At 47.2% G+C, this 17834-nt stretch overlaps 2 protein-coding genes across 3 annotated transcripts in view; one reads left to right on the forward strand and one right to left on the reverse strand.

The window, feature by feature from the left end:
• The first annotated feature begins 2190 nt into the window (after positions 1–2190).
• Positions 2191–11486, forward strand: LOC104042914 (leukotriene C4 synthase). 2 transcript variants are annotated; one of them, XM_064458448.1, is made up of 5 exons: positions 2191–2325; positions 6672–6771; positions 8665–8735; positions 9639–9720; positions 9996–11486. In XM_064458448.1, exons 1-5 carry the CDS (start codon positions 2268–2270, stop codon positions 10141–10143), a joined length of 459 nt encoding a protein of 152 aa, XP_064314518.1. In that variant the 5' UTR covers positions 2191–2267; the 3' UTR covers positions 10144–11486. The 2 variants fall into 2 exon arrangements, with proteins under 2 accessions (XP_064314518.1, XP_064314519.1); XM_064458449.1 differs by lacking the exon at positions 2191–2325 and adding an exon at positions 6425–6553.
• Positions 11274–17834, reverse strand: part of MGAT4B (alpha-1,3-mannosyl-glycoprotein 4-beta-N-acetylglucosaminyltransferase B) — a 52434-nt gene continuing 45873 nt past the window's right edge. Inside the window, exons 10-15 of the mRNA XM_064458450.1 lie at positions 15739–15846; positions 14571–14775; positions 14111–14193; positions 13560–13647; positions 12429–12541; positions 11274–12329 (exon numbers count right to left, since the gene is read on the reverse strand). Coding sequence (XP_064314520.1) covers positions 12306–12329; positions 12429–12541; positions 13560–13647; positions 14111–14193; positions 14571–14775; positions 15739–15846 — 621 coding nt within the window. The 3' untranslated portion in view covers positions 11274–12305. The remainder of the gene's footprint in view (positions 12330–12428; positions 12542–13559; positions 13648–14110; positions 14194–14570; positions 14776–15738; positions 15847–17834) is intronic.

Here is a 17834-nt window from a genome sequence, read left to right on the forward strand (position 1 = left end):
TCTCCTAGTGAATCATACAACTTGCAGCAGACCCAAGAATTGAGTTACTTATGTTGTATTTCCTGTTTGTCAAGTGTGCCTTTTAACTGATGATATCTAGTCTTACGTTCTAAACATGTCAAATCTCTCCAACCACAGATTTAGCAGTAGCGATAAAGAATTTGTGAAGAGTGACACATGCATTTCTTGCTAAGTCTGTATTTATTTTACATGCTACTGTAATTTCAATGTAATAAGGATTTTTTATCAGCTTCAGACATTGAAGGATCATTCTGCAAGCACTGAAGTTGGTGTCTTATTGTACAGCTATTGTGTTGAAGGCCCCAGTTTACAGCCTTCAGAGTTCCCTCGCAAAGTGCCTCCTGACTTAATCTGAGTATATTTTGAGTGTATTCCTACTCTACGAGTCTGGAGTTGTGGTTGGGGGAAGGAGGGGACCTGTAACTTCAGAAGTTTATAAAGAACTGAATGTAATAATAAGTAGCAATAGCAGGATGAGCTGCTTCTAGCCTCTGGGGAACTCTGAAGTTGTTACTTCATTAATTTCTGCTTTATCGTCCCATTAAAAGTGCTGTATTGTATTTAATGTTGAGTAAACCAGAAATTTCGCAAACTCCCCTGTTGAGGTGATGTGCATATGCATGTTTTTCCAAAGATTTTTAAGGCATCAGTGGCAGCTTGTGACCAACCTCTGCCCAGAAACTGATCTGGTTTGGGTTTTTGTTTTTGGGTTTGTTTTGTGGCTTGATGTTACTCTCTTTCCTGAGGCTAATGTGACTCTGTGGTGGAGGGGTTTTCTGAAGCCTGAATTGTTTGTTGAAATGGTGTAAGCAGAAGTAGACTCCTGGTGACATTTCCCCTCTGACTTTTACGTTAGACACCCCAGGTGAAATCTTGGGTCACCAATAGGTTCTGTTAAGGTTAATGTTTTAATTTCCGTTTCAGTCTGGGTCCACTAGCACCTTGGAGACCTAAAGTCATACCATACGAGTGTTTTGCAGAGAAGGGGAGTGGTTTTGCTATTCTACATGCATGCTTTCTTTTTTAAAAGAAAGTGTACCATTGTATATTTGAATTAAGTTTTCAACTTGATAAGCTGCCGCGATGGGGTTTTGAGGTGATGAAGAGTCAAATCAGAAGAATGCACTTGCTGTGCCCCATTCAGGAGAAACTGCTGGTCTGGTCACTTCTTGGTATTGTGCACAAATTCCGTACTGAGGTTTTGTGAGTGCCTACAGAGAGAAACGCAATAGCTGAACCATATCCTGTCCCCTCCCTTCATGAAAAATAAGGGAAAACCTTAGCTGATAATGAATGATACCTTTTTTTCCTCCTTTTTGGTTTTGAAATCTTTAAAGTCAGGGTAGTCTTTTATCCATATAAAGTTGTTCCGAAACACAGGATAACTTTCTGAACAGATGCATATTTTGCTTTTTGTGGAGTGGGAAAGGAAGTTATTCAGGGCTAAAATACTGCTGGTTTTCAAAGTTTATGACAGATAATTCTGATGTCAGTGTAACATCTCTGAGGGTCCATGTGTTTACATCCTATGCTGCCCTCCATTCTGAACTGAGAACTTGTATTTTGTATGTTAGCAAGGAAAAGGTTTGTACTGCAGAATTTTAAAAACCTCAGAAAATTACAAAAAGTGACTGAGCACTAGAAAAGAACCATACTCTTATTTGGTAAACTTACAGTATCAATTAAAAGGATAAAATATTGGAATGGTCTTTTGAAAATTCAGAATCCAGTAACAGAATTAAGTTATTCCAGCCAAAGTCTGGAAAAACCTTTCACGTGGTCACCCCCACTACTTGCAATAAGAGCAGAAGGTCAAGTCATTAACTTATAAAAAATTATTAACAAGCATTTACAACCTCGCACATAATTTAGATGCTTTATTGCTGATTAAAGCTAGCAAGAATAGGGCTGAAAAAATTCTCATCATATTTCAATTGCTGGCAATATAGAATTCAATTTTGGCACAAAATCTGTAAATATAATTTCAAGAATTTCAGTTTGCACAGAGAAAACTTTTGCTATTAAGTAGTTCAGCAGAAGGCACTTGTCTCAAGTAGATGTTTTCTGATGGCTGGCTGCTCTGGAAAACTGCGTGGCATGGGGAGAGTTACTGTGTGGTGGAGGAAACACGTGTTGCGGCAGAGCAATAAGAAGGCTCTGTTGTAGAGTGTGCAGTGATAGGAGAGGGTTGCAGAGCAGCTGTACTCACCGCACCTGGCTTAGGGTTGTGGTCCACAGTCAGCACCATGAGAAATCAGATAGACCTGCTGGCCACTGTCACAGTTTTGGGAGTCCTGGAGCAAGGTAAATGTCCTTTATATAATGCTAGGTAGTATTAATCTAATTATATTAAACTTCGTGGAATTTGGTCCCTGTATTTTGCTTGGAGTCTCTGTGGAATGAAAGTTGCTGTTTTCCAACATGGTAAAATGACACAAATATTTGGCCGTTCACGTGGAAGTGCTGTGGCTGGCTGAGGATGTTTATCATTTAATAGGGACTAAAATGATTCACAAACCTCAAAGCCAGCATCCTAGAAGGAAACAAAATTTAAGTTTTACTTTTAAAACCATTTCAACAACAGAATGTCTTTAAAATATTTTCTGTGATTGAATTTTAGCAGGTAATTTGTAACTCTAGAGAGGCTGGAGGTAGCTGAAATAGAGGCAGGTTAATGAATATGTGGATGAAGAGGTCGGTGTACAAACATACGTTGTATGTATATAGAGAAGATCACCACGTATTTCTCCTGTGCGACCGATACCGTTATGTGTTCAATTCGTACAGCTTAGCTGCACAGAGCAGATGACAAAATGAGTTGACAGCACACAGTAATTTGGAAACTAATGCAAGCCCTCCTGGTCAGAAATAGATGCAGACATCTTCGAAGAAGCTCAGCGACTTCTCCTAATTTAAATAGATGCATTTGGTTTAGACCATTTAGAAAGAAGCAGTGGTGTTGCCAAGCTCTGTCTACATCTTGTGTTTAATCGTGGGTCCTTTGGGGAAAGGCCTCTCCCCCCTGGGCTTCAGGAGGGTTATGGAAGGGGACGCTGCCCCTCCTGGGGTGGGGACGGAGCCCCCATTTTGTTAAAATCTTCACGTTTCTATGAGGGAAACTTGTGGGGCTTTTCATTACTGAATTAATTCACTGTAGAGCTATCGCACCTCTTTGCTTACAAACGGATGTGATTCTCTGAGCAGCCTGATGTATTTTTAGTCATCAGATGATAAAATCTCTTAATATAAGCATTATTTAAACCACAAATATGCTACTTGAAGAACAGAGTTCAAGATTCCTGAACGATCAGTAATTTCTTCTCAATCAATTTACAGAGGAATATCAGCAGCTACAAATGGAAGATACTTTTGTCTTATTATTTTTTTTGTTGTTATTAAACTAAGTGGGGATGGAGGGAGTGTCAAGTATGCAAAGAGAAGACACAAAAACTGAAATTGAGTTATGGAAATGTTGCTAAGCCCTTTCCATTGGGAAATCCTCAGCAGCAACTTCCTAGATAGCAGTTTTGTCTCAAATATATTTGTTTTATGAGAACTGCAAGCATTTTTTAAAGGTTGCAGCCTTAGGCATTTTACTTTCATGCTATGAAAACCATATGTAGGTGTGAAGCCAGCAGATAAATAGCAAGCATTGGCACCTTCTTATCTACGTTAGATAGGACAAAGTTTTATGGTCTCTGTGTAGGAAGCCATGGAGCAATTACAAAATACTACATGTTTCTTTCTACTAGTAAGAAATGTGTGTGCTAATGTTACCTTGATTCAATAGCTTTTGCAGCGCAGTAGCTTTTCCTGCGTATTTTGAAAGGACATTCTGTATGTGAGTTACAGATCTGAGATTCATTCTGAGGAGGCAGAGCACTGAAACACGGACGTGCACTCTACGAACAAATACTCTTCCATCACATCCTGATGGAGGAGATAGAATTTAATATCTGAAATTTAATACAGGGTTGGTTGATCTTTATTTTCTTCTTAATTTTCTGGGAGCCCACAATTTCTGCATTCTTTCAAGTAACTTCCCCCTTTTTAATCTAGTTCTGCTCAGTTTAGCAAAGCTCTGAGCTTAGTGCTCTGTAGATGTATGCCTCTGCCCTCCGCTCTACCAGAGAACAGAACAATGTTGTTTGGTTTTTGTTTGTGGGTTTTTTTGTTTGTTTGTTGTTGATTTGGTTTTGGGGGGGTGGGGGGGAGGGTGTGTCCCCTTTTTATTGTGACTTCTAAGGAAATAAAGCTTATGCAATGTCGCTGTCAGTCCGCACGGAGCTTGTTTGCCAAATGTGGCAGATATCAGCTATAATATGGTTTGAGAAGTTTGTGGACATAATCAAATCGAGAATGAAGGTCTGGCTGATACTTCTACGGAGGAACAAAGTGCAGGAGAGCTCAGCCCTTATGAGCCACGTGGGAATCCACACAGGAGTTTAACCTCAAGATGTGAATCACAAAAAACTAGTTTGAAAGTTTCTGCAGAGTGAACTTTTCCCTAAAAGTCCCTGCTGAGAAGCCTTATGCGGTGTGGGTTGTTTTGGTTTTTGTTTGGTTTTCTTTTTTTCAACACCTCATTCTGAGAACTCTTTTTGGAGGGTGATTCTTCATCCTTAATGCTTCACCCATACCCCAGCCTTGGAGGACAGCCAGCCATCCTCCAAAAGGCTCTTGCTCCTCTCGGGTGGTTGTTCTTTATATTATCCATCCCTAAGCGTAAGGGATCTGTTGCAGGACTTGTCTGAATATTTGCCCCTGTATACAAGCCAGATGTTAATCGTAGAGTTGATGGCGAGGTTGGGTCTGGAATTATTCTTGCTGTGCTCATCAGTCACAAGAACGCTACATTTGGGAAGGGTGCAGGTGGCACGCAGCAGAATGAAGACCATTGCCCAGCACAGTCAGGCTTATGCCACAAGTCAGCGCTGCATGTGACGCAGTAACTTTAGCTCAGTCCGTTTCTTGAGAAGTGGCTGGGATGAGACCCTGAGAGCATTAAATAGTTGTGTAGGAGGCGTGCTTATCTGATGTGAAGAGGAAGTAACAGGAATGGGTCACACTTTCAACATCTTTTTCTTAGAGATCTGCCAGCTGCCACTGAATTGCCAGTTGTGTGTTACTGCAGACCTGGCTGTCTGGTTTCACGGAGGGGATGCTGTGTTACATCCTGCCACGTCTCAGAGGCAGGAGGATATCCTCACCCTTGACCAAAATCAGTGTGCTACACATGCGTCGGGAGGGGAAAAGCAAACTCCTTCCTCCCCACCTTTCTCTCCCAGCATCCCTTGGTCAGAGCTGGGTCACTGCACATGTTGTGGAAAACACTAGAGCGCATGAATGTTTTCTTAAATGAATGTCTGTGTATTTAAATGGATAATATGTTGTGTAATAGGTTACATAGCATCAGATTGTTTACATTTCTAATTCCCTTTCCTTCTACGTATGTTCTAATGCTTTTCTGCAGCCATGCATGGATCTGTCTTGTCTTTAATCTTGCAACATCTGTCCCTACTTTCCTCCTCTCTCCTGCTGTTCTGCGTTTGTCGTCTTTGTTAGAGTAAGGCAGTCGGCAAGGCGGTCCTTGCTGCCTGGTTCCTTGTCTCTCTGTTCGATGCTCTGGAAACATTGCTACGTTAGAACCTTGCTAATCCAAGTGACTCACTTAGCAGTGTGCTGCCACAGCTGCCAAAGTAATTGTTTCTATAATTTAGTTTTCTAGTATACGAAAATCCTCATTTTCCATAAAGGCAACAATGTAGCAGTGCACCTAAAGGACAAATACTTGAAATGTCCACAGTCACCTGTGGGAGTAAGAACTTTCATCAAATAGTGAAACAGTCCGAATCTTCATGTTAACAAGTTTTCATCATTAAGAAGTGACTTTCCGTGTCCCTTACAAATGTTCAAAGGAGCGATGCAGCGGACTACCTCGGCCCAGACTTGGCACAGGCAGCCCCTGGCAGCAGGTCTATTCCTTGAACGGCTCAAGTCTTGGGGCTACCCTGCAGGAATGAAGTGGAAGAAATAATCACACCCTTCCCCGTTTCCTTATATTGCCATGATCATGAGCATCTCTAATTGACTTAATGACATCCCAGTGCTTCACAGTTTGGATGCTGCTCTGTGACATGTTGCCATCCTTGTGCAAAAGCTTTGCACCTGCTCGGCGTAGGGGGAGGTGTTTTATTATTGTTCCCATCAGACTGGCTGAGGGTATACTAATATTCTAAATACAGAGTGCACGATTAAAAAAAGAATCATGCTACTGTGATGGGATGTGGACTCAGGTTTTAATGTGCGTTGCTGGCCTTTCTGGGTGTGTTTGATCCGTTGGGGAGCAGCACCAGGGCCCTGCTGCTGCGTGCTGGGTGTGACGCTATGCAAAGCGCCAGCCAGCAGGTTGGCTCTGTGGTACACATGCTCTGCTAGGATAACCAAATCTGAATTTAAAATACAAGCCTGAAATAAATGGCACCATTTATTCCAGGTTGTGTGTGACAGCCCTGGACTATGGACCTAGACAGTATTGATTCTTTTCCTTTAACCACTGGTTAGATTCCAAGCTAGATAAAACTTGGCTAAATGAAATGCTGCTGGACTGTTACCATTCCTGTGGTGTTCTTTTTTTTTTTTTTTTTTAGTCTATTTTGTACTGCAGGTGATCTATGCCCGACGGAAGTACAAGATCTCCCCTCCTGAGACAAAAGGTCACCCTGAATTTGAGCGGATCTTCAGAGCTCAGTAAGATTTTTACTTTTTTGTGGTAACTCCATTTAGATATGACTTGAGTAAACGTCACTACCAGGAAAGACCGAAGTCATGCTCAAGTCACCTTTTCACTTATTGCTGCTGAAACTAGATTTTTTTGGTGTGGGGATTTTTGGGTTTGTTTTTTTTTTTGTTCGTTTGTTTATGGCCTTTTTTTTCTTTAATACTTTGTGTGTAGAGGTCCAAGTTTTGATCTGGAGCACTTTGGCTGGAGTGTTTCTGTCCATCCATGATAAACCTCCTTCTGGCATCAGAAGAAGCAGCCACATTACAAATTAGTGGCTGTACGGAAGAGGTGCTGAGCATTAATGTATTATAATAATTAGATTTATTATTAATTTTGGCTCCAAATTTTGAGAGTAGCTGAAGCTATATTAATAACCTCGTATTTGTTTGTAAGTTTTTGCTGTTGAATTGAAGCAAAGGGCCCTTGCTGGCAGAACCAGCTACAAGGATGCTTTTATTTTTTCTTTTTTTTAAGCCCTTGTACTGTGAAAGTCAGCACTCAAGGGCCCATGCTGAGGGCTGTTTCTTTTTGCTCTGTTCCTATGGAGAGAGCAATGCTGGAGCTAAACTGGAAATGTTCACAGATCCCTTCGGCTTCCAGCAAGCACCAGATTCCGTCTTTCATCTTGGTTGTGCTGTTTCATAAGCGATTGAAAGGAATTGGCCAGAGCTGGTTTGAAGGGTAGTTTGAGCACAGCACTAAATCCTGAACAAAGCAGCTGCATTTCCTTGCCAGCACGCAGGAAACATTTGTGGAGTGACAAAAACACCCGCTTTGGTCCTTTTGCGCTGCAGTGAAAGGCCAGCCTGCATGGGAGGCATCAGCCTTTGCTGGCTGGAGAGCTGTTGATGAGGCTTTTAATTAAATACTGGGCTGTGTGTTAACTGAGCCGTGCTGTGGGCTGCGGTGTACCGGGAAGCCCTCCACGGCATTCTGCAGAGGACGTGGCCTCAGGGAACTTGAGTTTGAGAAGGTGCGGGCTTTTTCCTCCCTTTATTCTTTTCTCTGGGGAAAGGGACACAAATGGATAAATTGTTTTGATATATTAAAAAAAAAAAAAAAGAGGAAGAAAGGTATTGATTTATTACTCACTCATAGAAACCTGGCAGCCTCCCCTTGCTGAGGCTCAAACTACATTTGCAGTGTAAGGTTCTTCAGGCTCTTTCTAGCTCCCAATCTGGCTCCATTCCCTGCGGGCTGGTAAATTGTTGGCCAAATTAAGATTAAATTGCCTAGGGAATGGTAAAATGTAGGAGAAATTGAGAAACAAAACAATTGTTTTTAGTAGCACAGCTCCCACCATCCTTTCTTTCAGCAAATCTTATTTTTGTTACTAAAAGAAAAAGAAAGGAAGAAACCTGCTGCAGATCCGATCACCTTCTGCTGAATTACATCTTGGAGCATGACTTGTGTGACACACAAACTTGAGCTGTGCCTACCCAAGAGGAGTAGAATGCTTCTTAAATAATGTTAAGGAACCTCTACCTTTGTAGCTTTTAAGCTGTAGCTGCACTAGCTGTCTGTGATGGCACTGTGTGCAGGGCTGAGGATGGAGCCTATCGAGTGTCCGGCAAAGACAGATCTCCACCTTGGCCATGGCTTGTCATTGCAGGGTCCATGTGAATATGGGTGAGGTGAATGTTGTGTATTATTTGGGTGCTTTTCTTCTTTAAAATACAGATACTGGCTGTCTTTGGTCGCAGAAAAGGCTTTTTCTCCCCAGCAGAGCACAGCAATGCCTTTTATTGGCCCTTTCAGTTTGTTCCAACATGCATTTCCAGTTCACCTCTCTGGCGTCAGCTAACTGGTCTCTGACATGCAAGGATGCGGTTTTAACACTCATCTCTGGTTCTCACTAGGGCGAATTGCTCAGAGTACTTCCCGATCTTCATCTCACTCCTCTGGGTTGCTGGAATCTTCTTCCATCAAAGTAAGGGGGGGTGGGGGTGGGAGGGAACCCTAACCCAAACCACATGCACCCTATGGTCAACCCTGAATTGGTCAGGCAATTGGACTACATGATCATTGTAGGTCCCTTCTAACTCAAATAGTCTAGTCTATTATAAACAGCAGCAACAAAAATCCCACCCAGTTTAAATCCCATTGCAATTCAGGCACGTCCTTTCTGTACCTGTGAGGGTGTTACTTGGGGAAAGCAAATTTCCCTTTGGTTGGACAGGCCAAGGAGCGCCCCAACTCCAGTGTGCATGAAGCTGCTCGTAGCAGCCAAGCTAGTCTCCTCCCAGGGGAGAGGTTTGGTGGCACTGGCAGTCCGCGATCCTCCACCAGCACCCAGCTGTCACCCCATGCTGATTCTCTTAGGTAAGGTCAGGCTGGCGCATAGTGCCAGGGTGGCAGCAGGGCTGGGAGCAGCATGGCTCTCTGCTTCGGAAAGGTGCTGCTTCGCACTGCACCGGGAAAAATGCTACCTGAAACTGAGCTGCAACACAATACCCAAATCGCTACATCAGAATGAGAAACCACAGACTAAAGTCATCCACAGTCCATCCTGTACCACGCAGGTTTAGGGGATTTGGCTGCCACCGTGGGGAAGCTGTGAGGAAGGACCACAGCTGGGAGTGTTGCAAAGCCAAGTCCCAGGGCAACTTTGGTGGGTAGAGAGGTTCATCCCTCACAAAAACAGAAAGAAGAAAACCCATTTAAACTCCCACACCGCTTTAAAGCCAAGTTCCACCGCACGTAGTTCTCGTGGCCGTGCCCCCATCTGCAGGGGGAAGCAGGGGCATGGGTGGCTGAGCTAGGCTGCAGCTCCAGCAGTGTCTGGGGACCCCTGGCCCCATCAGGACTCCCTCTTCTCCCCTCTTCTCCACAGGTGTGGCTGCTGTGTGTGGGCTGCTGTACCTCTACACCCGCTTCAAGTATTTCCAGGGATATGCTGCGGCTGCGCAGGAACGGTTAGTACCCAGGGACTGCGGTCACCCCAAACCAACTCAGGGATACTGGGTGCAGAATGCGACCCCCCCAGGGCAGGTTTCCTTCCTGCAGGTGGGACTGAAGGCAGATTTGCATCGTCCCCTTCTCCTCCTCTCTTGCCCCTACACACTCATGGTCCCGCCAGCTCTTCTCCAGCACAATTTTGGAGGAGGACAGGGGATGCCAAGCCCTCAACAGTATGCTTCAAGCCCCAGGTAGGCTGGTGGTGTCTGACATTTTTTTTTTCCACATGCAGGTTGGGGCCGATGTACGCCAGCAGCTGGCTGCTCTGGCTGCTGCTGGGGTTGGCGGTGGCTGGGCTCCTGGCACACTTCCTGCTGCCCCACGCCTCCTCATGGATGGCAGCAGTGGCACGGCCCCTCCAGCTGCTCGGCGCCTGGTGAGCGGGGCCATGGCTCTCCCAGAACCACTGCTTGCCCTCGGCAGAGGGGGGTCCCTCGTGTGGCATGGTCAGTGACTACCTCCCCAGCTCTGTGCTTATCTTTGGAGGGAGGCAGATGCTGGCACCCCTCCCCTTGTGAAGCTCCACTCTCCAGAGATAATCCCCCTTCCAGACAGCAAACATTGCCCAGCCTCTGCCTCTGCCCATGGGCTTCACTACCAGGTTTTGTAGCACTGTCTGCTCTAAAATCTCTAATGCCTTTGACTCTGCCTTGTGGAGCACGGGTTGACCCATACCCTGTCGTCACTCCTCCTTAGTGCTGTAATGATCTATGTTGAAGGCTCACACCATGGATATACAAAAAAATAAATTCATTTTCTCAGTAGAAATCACCTGTGATTGTCAAAGGTGCTTCGGACCTGGGTGTGAGAACATCCAAAGGATTGGGGACTGGGTTGCATGGGAAAAGCTGCAGCAATTAAAACTCATGTGAAAGGATGGGTAAACCTGCTTAAAACCTTATCCAAATTTTGGGAAAAAAGCCTGACTCTAGCCCAAATGCTAATGTCTGTGCTTACCACTGACTTGAATCATCTTGTCTTAGCCCTGACTTCACTTATCACTGTGAAGTAGTTCACCTGTTCACCAGTAGGACTTTGTCCTCTCTCTGGATTTCAACCTCTGCTGCAAACTTGGGCTTTGCGGGTAACTACAGCAACCATTAAGCACAGAGCTCCTTGCTAAGTTGTATGTGCGTATAGAAAAAGCAACATATTTTCTAAGACAGACAACTGTTGCATAATTGCACCCTTGGCTGTACAGGTGCCCAAGTGCCTTCTGTGCTCCCCACCGAGGAAAGACCTGACCAAACTTTTGGTTGGTTTTTTTTTAATAGCGGGTGAAGGCTCCTGTGGTGCCGGGGCAGAAAAATAACCACTGTCCTACTGGATGCTCTAAGTGCTTTCCCCAGCATGAGCACTGCTGTGGGAGTATTAAAATTACTCCATTTCAGGTGTAGGGCCTACAGCTGATCCCCAGCCCCAGGTTTGCCCACCCATCCTAGGGAGGGGAACGGGTGGGCAGAGCCAGAGCACATGCCTCCCTGCCATGAGTGACTCTCATCGCTGCACCAAAGGTTTAACTTTAGCTTTTATTACAGTGCACGTTATTTTATATATTTATGTATAGAGATGTACTTGAAAAATCAAATGTATCCAGTAATAAAAAATACAGCACATTAAAGTAGTATAATGCATTCCAGTGTATAGCTGAAGAGACATTGGGATTTACACTAATCCCTACTATTTTTGAACTGGGCTACTTCTGGTTTTGTTTCCCCCCCCCCCTAAAAATTCACACCAATCAATAACTGAAATAGTTAATTTAAAAAGATGGTTTCTGTACTCAATCTCAAGGCGTGAAGACACTGGAGACTTCACCGTGAGTTAAGGGGCTGTGTTCAGTGCTGGCAGGCACAGTGTGGCGTATTTTATTTTTTTGTTTTCCCTGCCATACTCATTAGCTCCAACCCCTTCGGATTCGTTCCTCCTCCAGCGAAGGAGGGTCAGTCTTCACCCTCGCTTAATCCTCAGGTGTGGCCAGGACCATTGCCGAATTGAGGAAGGCAAGGCAGACCTCGGTCCCTGACCCCCTCTGTCCCAGTGTGCCTGTGGGGTCAGCCAGCAGGAGTCAACATGACCAAGCCTCCACTCTGTCCCCAAGTACGGCCAGGATTGCCCTGTGCTGGGCTGAAGGTGCTTTTAGTCCCCACACTTGCTACAGCTCATCCTGACCCCAAACTGTCCCCTGTGTTGCTGTGGCCGGAGTGGCGCACACGGCAGCCACGCACCCGTGAAGGGCCGAGGGGAGCAAAGCCAGCCCCCTGCACGGGATATTGGTTTTTGCTTTTTTGCTCTTCTTCCAGAGAAGACGACATCCTGGCCCTGCAGCAGCGGCCGGGGATGGCAGTGCCAGCCTGGCAAAGGCTGGTAGCTGGTTTACTGGGGCCTGTCGGCGTGTGCCGCCTGCCGGCAGCTGGGCCTGTGCCTCGCCGGCGTGGCTGTCCTTGTGCCCAGGCGAGGCGCCGCGGGGAGGAGGGAGCAGGAGGGGAGAGAGAGCAGGACCGGGGATCCATGCGTGTGTTCACCCTTCCTCACGCCCATGTCACTCCGCTTTCTTGATAAAAATCTGAAAGGAGAGAGGGCCGGGATCAGAGGGGAAGTGATGGGGAGCCCCAGGCCAAGAGCTGGGCACATCTGTCCCTTCTGCCAGCAAAGCCCAGCTTACCTCGCTCAAGATGATCCACACTGGGGAGTCGGTCTGGATGGACAGCCTAATGGCCTCCAGTGGCCCAAAGGATGGGTCCACCTCGCCCTCCGCAACACCCTTGGAGAAGGAGCCTGGTGGGGAGAGCACATGAGTGACATGGGGATGGTCCCCTGGCAGCCAGCACCCCCCGAGGTGCCCACGAGCAGCCATGGCAGCCCACCCTGCCCACACTCCCCGACTGAGAGATGGGCTGAAAACCACCAGATGTCAATACAGTGCAAAATGCTACACTGACGGGAGGAAAAGAAAAAAATTAAAAAAAAATCAGTGAAACAAAACGGGGACTGTTTGATTACACATCACTGCTGTGTCAAAGGAGGACAGAGTGGCCTGATGGCAGCACTGTGCTGTAAGAGACATAGTTGGTTCAGGATCCATGCCGTGGCGGTAAGGCTCATAGCCCTAGTGCCGGCAAGGTCTCAGCCTGTTGCTATGTCCCATTTTTGGGTGTGATTTTTTTTTGTTTTTTGTGAAAATGCAACTGACTGGGAGAAACTCGACAGCATGCAGAGGAATGCTAAAATGGCGAAAGGCTAACTGTGCCAGAGAATTTTTCTTTTATTTGTCTATTTAAAAAAAAAAAAAAGTCTTAGCAGGGACACCAGGGCTTTACCATACAGCCGTGAGTCCCCATAGGCTGCAATCACACATTCTTCTCCAAGGAGAGGGCAAGTACTAAAACAAGCTCAGGTGGCAGGAGACAAAGGCCAAGCTGCAAGTGGCGCTGAGTACCGAGAGAGGCTGTGGTGGGAGAGCGTGACATCGCCCACAGTGGAGATATTTTTTTTTGTAAAAACCAGGTTAGGCACATGGATAATGTAAATAATTTGGTCCCAGCTCTGAGCAGAGACAGGGAGAAATGTAGGAGTAAAAACCACTTGAAGAGGACACCTAATCTAAGAGGGGAGGGAGGGCAGTGGAGGAGAGGCGGCAGTGGCACGTAAATCTTTTTCCAACCTGGCTCCTGGCAAGCAGAAATTACTCTTTGCCAGGCAAACAGCACTGAGTGTCTCAGTTCACTTGCGGGTGAGGATATGGGCTGTGTTTTCAGATCCAGCAGGCAGTTCACCACCCTGCACCCTGCTGTACCTATCTGGATGTAGCCATCCGGCGTCCTGCGGTATTTGACGGCTGTGCCTCTTCCCTCCTGCAAGGCTTCCTTATCCGACTGCAGGCTCTGCAGGAAGGAGAGGAGCTCTGCACCAGGCCACTGGCAAGAGCCACCCAAAAGCCCCAAGCAACAGCAGCAACTCTGGAGCTGCCCTTACCAGCAGCCCTTGGCATCTCACCCCCATGCCTGGCACCCCAAGCCTCATGCCCCAAAACAAGAGGACATCTGCTGCCCTCCTGCTGCTGCTTCCGTTGTACCATCCTGGCTCCGTCCCTCCTCTGCAGTCATCCCATCCAGCTGAGCATCCCCTCTGCAGGCATGGACACAGCTCCCATAACGACTGCTCAGCGCAGCATCCCTGCTCCCGGGGTGGTACCACACCAGATGTGACCCTTTGGCTCCCAGCCAGCACCTCTCAAAGGCGATGAGTCTTGTAAAGCTTTTCCTGATGGCTTTAGGCAGTTCCCTTCTCTCAAACCTCTTTTGCTTCCCACTCCACCCCCATCTCAGTTCTCAATAAACCACTTACGTCAAATGGCAAAACCTCCACAGTCGTATTGAAGAGTTTGTCTTCTGGGTGCTCGATGTTCCCACTGCGGAAGAAGAACCTGTGACAGAGATCAAAGCCATGGAAACCCACACTGAGGGATGGGGAACATGATGGTTTCACCCCAGGTGAGCCATCAGACAGCTCAACCTAACAGGCACCTTCCCAAAAAGCCCATGGGCTCATGGTTTTGAAGGAGACCTCCTGCACCAGATTAGCTAAAGCATGGATTGCTTACAAGTGCAGGAAAGCAACGGGCTTGGGCAAATGTGGCCCCACCAAAAAAGGGTCAAGTTATCCTCCCCTCTGGAAGAGCACTGCTCCCTCCTCCTGGGCAGCCAAGCAAGACATGGGCAAGAAATTCAACAGGAGCCAGAAGAGCTACAGGAAAGTGTCTCCACATGCTCCAGGCTGTCCCTGCATCCTCCCCCGCTCACCCTCCCCAGCACTGGCCTTTCGATGCGGAGTGGTTTGAAGAATCTGAATCTGATGAAGTCTCCAGCAGTGGGAGTGAAGGCCCAGAAGAAGTCCTCCCGCAGGTAAGCTTTCTCCAAGGTGAAGTGCTGATAGGTTTTCAGGCTGGTGCTCACCTCCGCAGGAGGGTTGACGTGCTCTTTCCGCAGGGCTTGCTTGCCAAAGTCCTTGTCCTTGGTGGGCACAAAGCAAAAGGGCAGAAAAGGGTCACGAGCTGCTCTTGCCTGTGAGGAACAGGGGTCCCAGCAACAGGGCACTGCAGACTAAAAACTCTTGATTTGCACAGTGCAGAAAGATGAGGGATGGAAGTGATCTGGGGAAGGCACCAGACGGGAATGCATGGCTGGATCCCAGGAGGACACAACTTCAGGAGAGGCAGAAGAGAGAAGCAGCACTGCTCTGCACTCTGATCTGGCACCAAAGAACTTTCATTGTCCAAGCATCCCTGAATGTGTGTCCCTGCCCCAGGAGCCCTGCAAACAGTCCTTACATGTGAGGAGAAGGTGTCTGGGAGGCTGACAATAGCATAAAATGACTGGATTACACAGCCTGACAGGCACTGCACTGTGATACAAACCGGATTACACCATCCATTTACCTGGGGACTGGACCAGACATAGGACTAAGCACAGCCCAGGGGTGTGTGTCTATGGGTCCTGCACACACAGCTGTGGGAAGCTCGATATTGTTGATGTTTAAATACACAAAAACAACTTTAAGCTCTTACACAGCAAGCTCTAGTTCTACTATCAGCAAATCCCAGAAAGAAGGAGGGGTGTGGAAAAGAAGTCAGACCAACGCAGGAGTCACCTCTCCAGGCTTTTTCAGTAAATGATTCAAAATCACTTGCCCAGATCATGGTTTGGTACTCAGGATGGGTGGCCAGGACCAGTACTAAGACTTAAAATCTTGCAGCACCTCTTGGTACATGTCACGGCCACGCTGAGAAGTAGGAGCTACCTGAGCTCACTGTAATTCAGAATAAAACACAACCACTGCACAGAAATCCAGCTGCCACCATCCCACCAGTTGCTGTCACTGATGTCCCCACCCCAAAAGCAGCCAGTTCCTGGGTGCCTGCAGGCCAGGCCTGGCAGAAAGGCTGTCTGCGGCTTAGACAGGCAGCTGGTACCCACCTTCAGCTTTTGTATCTTCCCAGCCAAGGAGGAGTGGGTTCCCACGTGTTGGAAGAGGGAGGGCTTGAAGCGGATCCTCAGGTTTGCCTTCTGCCTGTCACAGTGTTTCTGAAATGAGACAATCCCGCAGTGCCCCATGCTTAAACCTCCATGATCAACCGTGCCCTGCGAGAGGAATGGACAAGGGCACGAGGAGTGACAAGCACCCCTGCCCCTCCATCTCTATGCCTTTCTCTGTCATTTTGGCTTTAATTTGGCAAGAGGGCTTTTAACCACACTCTGGAGGAACCTGATGGTGACTCTCAGCTGGTCACCCACTGGGCTCTGCTGGGCAGCCAGGGTGCCCCAGGTTTAACTGTCAAATGCCTCCTTGTGAAGCATAGTTTAGCAAATGCTGAGCAAATCTCCTCTGGGTGCTGTCAGGAAGAGACAGCCAGATATTATTTCTTTTTTTCCTTGGCTTTTTCCTACAACTCAGAGCTCAGGATCACCAATGTCTGAAGGCACAGTAAGTCCTGGGATGATTCAGAGCCTAAGTGAACAGGTAGCAATTGCAGGCCCTCTTTAGACCGGCAGGGTTTCCAGTTTGTTGGCAGATCTTCTAAGGCAGATGTATGGCATGTGCCACTGTCTGAGCTGTTTGACTGTTTCACACCCATCCCACCATGTAAATAAAGTTGGAGATGCAACTCTTATCCAGCCAGTGATTTTCTAGGGGGTGGAGGGAGAAAGAAGATGGAGAAGGAATAAAGGACAAAGGAGAAAAACACAGAATGTGGAGGTAAGAACTCACGTTTTAAAAATAGTTCATTTCTCTCAGTTTGGGGGAGCAGGACAAAAATACAGGGTTAAAAGCTGGAGGGAGAGGGCATTTGTTTTCCAAGTTTTGTTTTTTCCAAGAAAAGAAACACCTACCACCATCGGATCTCACAACCTCCCACCCAAGTGCAACCCCAGCAGAAACCCTGCTGCTGGGCGCTGCGTCACCAGCTGCCTGGCCCCAGGCAGGGCGCAGCAGGGAAAGCCGGCCACACCGAGCCCCTGCGAAGGGCTGCCCACCCGGGCCACTGCCACGAGCTGGGAAATTCCACGCATGACCCCTGCGAGCTGCAGAGGAGATAATCCCCTAATCCAGCTCACATTACATTAGAAAATTAAAACTAGCTATGCTAATGGGAGAGACCCTACTCATTGCCAGCAACCCCAGACATAACCCCATCAGGTCTGATCTCACTCTGGACGGGGAAAGGAGGAGGAAAGGGAAGAGAGGGGGCTACACCATCTCCTGATTTCTCTTTTTTCCCTTCTCCCCTTCTGCTGAAGAAGTATTTACTTAAAGCAGTATCGTCTCAGTCAAGCCAGGAGGGGGAATGGCTCGGTTGGTGGTAAGAAGGTCATCCTTTCACAAAACTCTACCCCAGGTAAAACTAAAATTAGCTGAAAAAGCAAGCGCAGAATATATCCAGAGCAGGCAAAGCACTTACTAAAAGCTCAGGTCAAACAAACTTTCAATCAAAAAGACAAATTCTCCCCGCTACCAATGATTCTGCACAGTGGGATTTACAAGGGAAAGTCATGTTTGAAAGGGCACTGTGCAGCGTTAATCATGCAAACAGTGGGGGAAAGGAGCCAGAAATCCACATGGAAAGTAGGTTAATTTTTAAAAAGGCAACACATTTAAGACGGTTGCAGTTTTGCCTGGGAAAATCTTGACTCCACCAGGGAGGAGAAGATGAGTGAAGATGAGCAAAGGAGATGATCCTGCACAGCAGGATCTGCATTTAACCAGTGCTCAAGCTGAAGATTTTGAAGTGGGGGCACAGACAGCAGCATTGTTCCCAGCTCCATCCCACCATCCTGCCAGCCTGGCTTTGCCCATGGCTGTGAGGACCCTGGGGGCTGCCAGACAGGCCTGGAGACCACTCTGTCACACCTGAGCACGTGGTTTGAATGACATGGAGGACATGACGGACACCTTCTGAGACTGGTCCCATTGCACGTGGGGGACTGGAGCTGACATCATGGCCTCTGCCAGGGATCAGGCCAAAGTCAACCACATCCTTGCCCCAATTCTGCAGAGCCTGGAGGGTGCCTTG

The sequence above is a fragment of the Phalacrocorax carbo genome, chromosome 8 (genome assembly GCF_963921805.1).
Source record: "Phalacrocorax carbo chromosome 8, bPhaCar2.1, whole genome shotgun sequence".
Classification (NCBI taxonomy): Eukaryota; Metazoa; Chordata; class Aves; order Suliformes; family Phalacrocoracidae; genus Phalacrocorax; species Phalacrocorax carbo.